This window comes from Nerophis ophidion, linkage group LG01, assembly GCF_033978795.1.
Source record: "Nerophis ophidion isolate RoL-2023_Sa linkage group LG01, RoL_Noph_v1.0, whole genome shotgun sequence".
Classification (NCBI taxonomy): Eukaryota; Metazoa; Chordata; class Actinopteri; order Syngnathiformes; family Syngnathidae; genus Nerophis; species Nerophis ophidion.
Genome location: NC_084611.1, coordinates 50,862,932 through 50,871,778, shown reverse-complemented (window position 1 = coordinate 50,871,778; position 8,847 = coordinate 50,862,932). Strand labels below are relative to the sequence as shown.

At 34.4% G+C, this 8,847-nt stretch overlaps 1 protein-coding gene across 2 annotated transcripts in view; it reads right to left on the bottom strand.

Annotated features, from left to right (window-relative positions):
- Positions 1-961: 961 nt before the first annotated feature.
- LOC133556443 (transcription activator BRG1-like) overlaps positions 962-8,847 on the bottom strand; it is a 78,787-nt gene continuing 70,901 nt past the window's right edge. For both annotated transcript variants that reach the window (XM_061906368.1, XM_061906376.1), the window contains exon 34: positions 962-8,713. In XM_061906368.1, coding sequence (XP_061762352.1) covers positions 8,678-8,713 — 36 coding nt within the window. In that variant the 3' untranslated portion in view covers positions 962-8,677. The remainder of the gene's footprint in view (positions 8,714-8,847) is intronic.

Here is an 8,847-nt window from a genome sequence, read left to right as displayed (position 1 = left end):
ATTAAAAAAAAAAAACCCTGGAGATTCTTCTTATATGGGTACAATCTTCTGAAGCTTACTGAGTGCAACATATTCCTTAGTACTTGTGTTATGTATGACCTAGTATATGGATTACATTCTAGACTCTGCCAGCTCATTCCAGTGACCACGACTTCTCATAAACAAAACACGAGAAGTAAATCTTTATTAAGAGGGAAAAGTCGTCATCTAGTGGTTCCAAACCACCAGTCCGGGGACCGGTAAATGTACAGTGGGGCAAAAAAGTATTTTGTCAGCCACCGATTGTGCAAGTTCTCCTACTTAAAATGATGACAGAGGTCTGTAATTTTCATCATAGGTACACTTCAACTGTGAGAGACAGAATGTGGAAAAAAATCCAGGAATTAAAATTGTAGGAATTTTAAAGAATTTATTTGTAAATTAGGGTGGAAAACAAGTATTTGGTCAACCATTCAAGGCTCTCACTGATGGAAGGAGGTTTTGGCTAAAAAATCTAACAATACATGGCCCCATTCATTCTTTCCTTAACACGGACCAATCATCCTGTCCTCTTAGCAGAAAAACAGCCCCAAAGCATGATGTTTCCACTCCCATGCTTCACAGTAGGTATGGTGTTCTTGGGATGCAACTCAGTATTCTTCTTCCACCAAACACGACGAGTTGAGTTTATACCAAAAAGTTCTATTTTGGTTTCATCCGACCACATGACATTCTCCCTCTAATGTATCATCCATGTATCCATTTTGGTATAAACTCAACTCGTCTTGTTTGGAGGAAGAAGAATACTGAGTTGCATCCCAAGAACACCAAACCTACTGCGAAGCGTGGGGGTAGAAACATCATGTTTTGGGGCTGCTGCTAAGGGGACAGGACAATAGATCCGTGTTAAGGAAAGAATGAATGGGGCCATGTAGCGTGAGATTTTGAGCCTTAACCTCCTTCCATCAGTGAAACCTTTGAATGGTTGACCAAATACTCATTTTCCACCATAATTTACAAATAAATTCTTTAAAATTCCTACAATGTGAATTCCTGGATTTTTTTTCACATTCTGTCTCTCACAGTTGAAGTGTACCTATGATGAAAATTACAGACCTCTGTCATCATTTTAAGTGGGAGAACTTGCACAATCGGTGGCTGACTAAATACTTTTTTTACCCCACTGTGTGTGTGTGTGTGTATATATATATATATATATATATATATATATATATATATATATATATATGTGTGTTGGTATTGAGTGAGGTAAGATGAATTAAATGCTCTGACAGCTCATTGCTCCTGCCAAATAGGTGCACTGAGTGGAGCGGATCACCAATCCAAGATGGCGGCTCCGCGTCTCGTCAGCGCCAGTAGCGCTCGATGCCACGTCTACTTATACAATGTCTATGGTTTTATTCGATGGTGGAATCAATGTTCGCTCTCTATCTGTTGTGGTGTGGGACGCTAATGGTTGATGCACACGGCTAAACTGTTTTTGACAGGAAAACAAAGTCCCTATTAAGTTTGTAAAGTAACCACCCAACAAGTTTTATTTACACCTACAGTGAATGAGGCCAATGAGGTAACTTAAAAACTATTCCTTTTTGTACTCTGACTGTGGTGTAATTTGCTGTTTGTCGAAGTTGTTATGCTAAATGTTAGCATGCTAATAGTTAGCCCGCTAGCATGTTAGCAGGCAAATATGTGTGTGCTGTATGATTTAGTTCAATCAAAATGTAAATAAATAATTTATAAATTTGCTCTATGAGAATGATCTTGTGTTGTAGTTTATTTTAATAGTATATTTTGTACAATTCTCGCAAATTCAAACATTTGGTCTGGTGCTATGACAGGAGGTAGTAACACTAATTACATTCACATTTTTACACTTGTTTTCTATTAATACATGTTTTATAGTGTCAAATAAATCTATTTAACATTGTTTTCTTCATTTATGCAATGTCTGTCCTGCTTTTCTGATCTTTTTTTTTTTAACTTAAAGGCCTACTGAAACCCACTACTACCCACCACGCAGTCTGATAGTTTATATATCAATGATAAAGTATTAACATTGCAACACATGCCAATACGGCCTTTTTAGTTTACTAAATTGCAATTTTAAATTTCCCGCAAAGTATCCTGTTGAAAACGTCGCGGAATGATGACGCGTGCGCGTGACGTCGCCAGTGGTAGCGGACATTTTCTCCCTGCACCGATCACAACTATAAGTAGTCTGCTTTAATCGCATAATTACACAGTACTCTGGACATCTGTGTTGGTGATTTTTTTGTAATTTGTTCAATTAATAATGGAGAAGTCAAAGTAGAAAGATGGAGGTGGGAAGCGGTGTATTGCAGCTGCCTTTAGCCACACAAACACAGCCGGTGTTTCATTGTTTAAAATTCCCAAAGGTGAAGCTTTACTATGGAGCGGAGCGGTCAAGCAAACATGTCAACCGGCAAGTTTCGGTGAGAAATTTGTGGTAATAAGTCGGCTCTTACTGGAGACATGAGCGGAGCTTGCGTCCTCCTGGAGCCGTGGACTATTACCTCTTCCCACCGGAGACACTGGTGGTCACCACACCCGTGGCCACACCCCTTTGACTTTCAGGTACCATATAATCTCACTAAAACATTAGTAACACATCTGAATCGCTCCCACTGCCCTCGCCTTTTTTTTTCTAGTCCTTCACTCTCACTTTCCTCATCCACGAATCTTTCATCCTCGCTCAAATTAATGGAAAAATTGTCGCCTTCTCGGTCCGAATCGCTCTAGCTGCTGGTGGCTATGATTGTAAACAATGTGAGCATGTGTGGAGCTCCAAAACCTGTGACGTCACGCGCACATCGTCTGCTACTTCCGGTACAGGCAAAGCTTTTTTATTAGCGACCAAAAGTTGCGAACTTTATCGTCGATGTTATCTACAAAATCCTTTCAGCAAAAATATGGCAATATCGCGAAATGATCAAGTATGACACATAGAATGGACCTGCTATCCCTGTTTGAATAAGAAAAAATCTCATTTCAGTAGGCCTCTAAAAGGATTTTTTTTTACATAAACATTTGAAATGCATTGCATTTCATGACATAAGATGACTTGTTTCAGTGGCTTTATCGCATATAACATGTTATTTCACGTATTTGTCACCACAAAAAAATATGATTGATATTTAATTTGTCTTGTTGACTGACTTGAAATCCATTTTGAAGTATTTAAGTTACTAAACAATAATAAAAGATAGTAACCGTTGTCTAGTGTCCAAAAAACTGGTCATTTTTTATCATTGTACAAACCCCGTTTCCATGTGAGTTGGGAAATTGTGTTAGATGTAAATTAAAACGGAATACAATGATTTGCAAATCCGTTTCAACCCATATTCAGTTGAATGCACTACAAAGACAACATATTTGATGTTCAAACTCATAAACTGTATTTTTTTTGCAAATAATAATTAACTTAGAATTTCATGCCTGCAACACGTGCCAAAGTAGTTGGGAAAGGACATGTTCACCACTGTGTTGCATCACCTTTTCTTTTAACAACACTCAATAAACGTTTGGGAATTGAGGAAACTAATTGTTGAAGCTCTGAAAGTGGAATTTTTTCTCATTCTTGTTTTATGTACAGCTTCAGTCGCTCAACAGTCCGGAGTCTCCAATGTCGTATTTTACGCTTCACAATGTGCCACACATTTTCGATGGGAGACAGGTCGGGACTGCAGGCGGGCCAGGAAAGTACCCGCACTCTTTTACTACGAGGCCACGCTGTTGTAACACGTGGCTTGGCATTGTTTTACTGAAATAAGCAGGGGCGTCCATGATAACGTTGCTTGGATGACAACATATGTTGCTCCAAAACCTGTATGGACCATTCAGCATTAATGGTGCCTTCACAGATGTGTAAGTTACCCATGCATTGGGCACTACTACACCCCCATACCATCACACATGCTGGCTTTTGATCTTTGCGCCTATAACAATCCGGATGGTTATTTTCCTCTTTGTTCCGGAGGACACCACGTCCACAGTTTCCAAATATAATTTGAAATGTGGACTCGTCAGACCACAGAACACCTTTCCACTTTGCATCAGTCCATCTTAGATGAGCTCGGGCCCAGCGAAGCCAGCGGCGTTCCTTTGTGTTGTTGATAAATGGCTTTCGCTTTGCATAGTAGAGTTTTAACTTGCACTTACAGATGTAACGACCAACTGTAGTTACTAACAGTGGTTTTATGAAGTGTTCCTGAGCCCATGTGGTGATATTCTTTACACACTGATGTCAGTTTTTGATGCAGTACCGCCTGAGGGTTCAAAGGTCCGTAATATCATCACTTAAGTGCAGTGGACCTTTCGATGATTTTACCAACCGTAGATGGTAAAATCCCTAAATTCTTTGCAATAGCTCGTTGAGAAATGTTGTTCTAAAACTGTTCGACAATTTGCTTACAAATTGGTGACCCTCGCCTCATCCTTGTTTGTGAATTACTTAGCATTTCATGGAAGCAGCTTTTATACCCAATCATGGCACCCACCTGTTCCCAATTAGCCTGCACACCTGTGGGATGTTCCAAATAAGTGTTTGATGAGCATTCCTCAACTTTGTCAGTATTTATTTCCTCCTTTCCCAACTTCTTTGTCACATGTTGCTGGCATCAAATTCTAAAGTTAATGATTATTTGCAAAAAAAAAAGTTTATTAGTTTTAACTTTAAATATGTTGTCTTTGTAGCATATTCAATTGAATATGGGTTGAAAGGGATTTGAAAATCATTGTATTCCGTTTATATTTACATCCAACACAATTTCCCAACTCATATGGAAACGGGGTTTGTAAATGAAACCTAAAATAACCACTAGTAAGAAAAACTAAAATGGCTAAAAGTGTTGTTCTATACTCAAAATAAAGAATTAATAAATGGTTATATATGAAGAGAAACTGCCCACAAAAAACCTATTTTGCAAGTATAAAAACAATTTTCTTCAAGTTAAAACTTGTAACAGTAAAAATCCACACATTTGCACTCAAAGCAACTGTAATTCACACTCTGTAACAACTGGTGGTGCTGGTGAGTCAATTTAAGGCTGTCCGCCAAAAATAACAGAAGAAGAAGCAGGGTGGAGAGTAAAATGGCGAACAGAATAGAGAGGAAACAAGCTCAACCTGTAAGTCAACCTGGAATAATACTGTCAAATATTTTGATAAGAAGAAAATTGTTTTTAGACTTGTGAATCATGTTTTTACTAATACAAAATTGGTTTTAAACTTTCAAATTTATTTTTACTTGCAGAAAATTATTTTTATACTTGCGAATTGTTTTTAAAATGGCGAATAATTGGTTTTCTTGTACAAAATTGTTTTTAAACTTACGAAGTTTTTTTTTTACTTGCAGAAATTTTTTTTTATACTTGCAAATTGTTTTTTTGCTTGCAGAAGTTTGTTTTTATACTAGTACAAAATTGATTTTAAACTTGAGAATCATTTTTATATTTGCAATTCATTTTACTTGTACAAAATTGGTTTTAAACTTGCGAATAGTTTTTTTTTTTTACTTGTAGAAATTTGTTTTATATTTGCTAATAATTTGTTTTACTTGTGCAAAATAGGTTTTGAACTTGCGAATTGTGTTTTATACTTACAGAAAATAGTTTTTATGCTTGCGAATCAATTTCTTACTTGCCGAAATGTGTTTTTATACTTGCGAATAGTTTGTTTTGTTGTTTTTTTAACTTGGGAACTATGTTTCCTGCAGAAAATAGTTTTTTTTACTTGCAAAAATGTTTTTTTTTTATATTTGTACAAAATTGATTTTAAACTAGCGAATAATTTTTTATACTTGCAAATCATTTTACTTGTACAAAATTGGTTTTAAACTTGCGAATAGTTTTTTTTTTACTTGCAGAAATTTGTTTTTATACTTGCTGATAGTTTTTTTTACTTGCAAAAAATTGTTTGTATGTTTGCGAATCAATTTTTTACTTGCAAAAAATTGTTTGTATGTTTGCGAATCAATTTTTTACTTGCCAAAATGTGTTTTTATATTTGTAAATAGTTTGTTTTGTTAGGTTTTTTCACTTGTGAACCATGTTACTTGCAGAAAATATTTTTTTAATTGCAGAAATGTTTTTTTTTATACTTGTACAAAATTGATTTTAAACTTGCAAATACTTTTTTTTTACTTGCAGAAATTAGTTTTTATACTTGCAATTCGTTTTTTTTACTTTCCGAAATGTGTTTTTATACTTGTTAATAGTTGTTCTTTTACTTTTGAACCATTTTACTTGCAGAAATTACTTTTTTTTACTTGCAGAAGATTGTTTTTATACTTGCGAATTGCTTTTTTACTTGTACAAAATAGGTTTTAAGCTTGCAAATAGTATTTTTACTTGCAGAAAACATTTTTATACTTGTACAAAATTGATTTTAAACTAGCGAATAATTTTTTATACTTGCGAATCATTTTACTTGTACAAAATTACTTTAAAAAACTTCCGAATAGTTTTTTTTTTACTTGCAGAAATTTGTTTCTATACTTGCTATTACTTTTTTTTACTTGTGCAAAATGGGTTTTGAACTTGCGAATTGTGTTTTTTACTTGCACAAAATAGTTTTTATGCTTGAAAATGATTTTTTTACTTTCTGAAATGTGTTTTATACTTGTAAATAGTTGTTTTTTAACTTCTGAACCATTTTACTTGCAGAAAATAGTTTTTTTAGAAGATTGTTTTTATACTTGCCAATTGTTTTTTTACTTGTACGAAATTGGATTTTAACCTGCAAAATCTGTTTTTTACGTGCAGAAATTAGTTTTTATACTTGTGCAAAGTTTTCTTTCTTGTACAAAATAGGTTTTAAGCTTGCAAAATGTTTTTTTACTTGCAGAAAACATTTTTATACTTGTACAAAATTGTTTTTAAACTAGCGAATATTTTTTTATACTTGCAAATTACTTTACTTGTACAACATTTGTTTTAAACTTGCAAATCATTTTTTTTTACTTGCAGAAATTTGTTTTTATACTTGCTGTAAGTTTTTTTTACTTGTGCAAAATAGGTTTTGTACTTGCGAATTGTTTTTACTTGCAGAAAATTGTTTTTATTCCTGCGAATCAATTTTTTACTTGCCGAAATGTGTTTTTGTACTTGTAAATAATTTGTTTTTTTTCACTAGTGAACCATGTTACTTGCAGAAAACTTTTTTTTTTTTACTTGCAGAAATGTTTTTTTATACTTGTACAAAATTGATTTTAAACTTGCAAATCATTTTTATACTTGCAGAAGTGAATTTTCTATACATGCAATTACCGTATTTTTCGGACTATAAGTCGCATTTTTTTTCATAGTTTGGCCAGGCGTGCGACTTATACTCAGGAGCAACTTATGTGTAAAATTATTAACACATTACCGTAAAATATCAAATAATATTATTTAGCTCATTCACATAAGGGACTAGATGTATAAGATTTCATGGGATTTAGCGATTAGAAGTGACAGATTGTTTGGGAAACATATAGCATATTCTATATGTTATAGTTATTTGAATGACTCTTACCATAATATGTTATGTTAACAGACCAGGCACCTTCTCAGTTGCTTATTTATGCCACATATAACGTATACTTATTATGCCTGTTGTTCACAATTCTTTATTTATTTTAAATTGCCTTTCAAATTTCTATTCTTGGTGTTGGGTTTTATCAAATACATTTTCCTAAAAATTGCGACTTATACTCCAGTGGGACTTATATATGTTTTTTTCCTTCTTTATTATGCATTTCGGCAGGTGCGATTTATACTCCGAAAAATACAGTAGTTTTTTTACTTGTACAAAATAGGTTTTGAACTTGCGAATTGTGATTTTTACTTGCAGAAAATTGTTTTTATGCTTGCGAATAATTTTTTTAGCTTCCGAAATGTGTTTTTTTTTTTTTTACTTGTGAACCATTTTACGTGCAGAAAATGTTTTTTTTACTTGCAGAAATGTTTTTTTATACCTGTGAATTATTTTTTTTACTTGGTAATTGTTGGCCATGAGTAAAAACATTTCTTTTTGTGGGGTTTAGTCAGTAATTTCACTCCACAGTTCTACTAAAATGTGTCTTTTTTCTACCGCATGACTGGGAAAAACAAGCGTTGCATTGAAATGTAAAGTACCTTAATATTTGCTCAAAATGATCTTGTACAATTAAGTGGCAAATAAGATGAATTGTTTAGATTGAGTCAGTTTATGACCTAATTCATGATAGTATTTATTAGATTAGATTTATGTGTTGTGGTTTAACATCTTTCACTGCGATGGATGTCATTAGTTTAATTGTGTCATCTGGGCCAATGCAGGGAAACAAAGAAGACCTTATGTCCGGTGTGAGACTAAAAGTGTGTACCGTATTTTTCGGACTATAAGTCGCAGTCTTCTCCACAGTCCAGCGGGGGGTGGGACCCGGCCAAACCAAAAAATAAAAGATAAAAAACATTAACATTTTTTTTTTTTTTTTTTTTATAGTTTGGCCAAGTCTCACCCCCGGCCAAACTACGAAAAAAAAACGCGACTTCTAGTCCAAAAAATACGGTATTTGTTTCTTGTTCTTAAGCGACTGAGGGCTGGCGGAGGTTTGGCTGGGAGTCTGCCGACCCAAAGCATCATTTCTTCAAATGTGTGAGTAGCAGGACTACTTCATCACGTCTTCTCTTGCACTTCACGACTCTTCATCAGTGGCACTGACGGAATGATCCTGCAAAATACACACACAACATCTTTGTTCATGTTTTTTTCCCCCCCCCATTTATTTATTTCCTAACTTTTCTTGCATTGAAACGTCCATTTTAGATCCTCCAGACCTGCCCTGCTGTGCCTCCCAATTGTCAT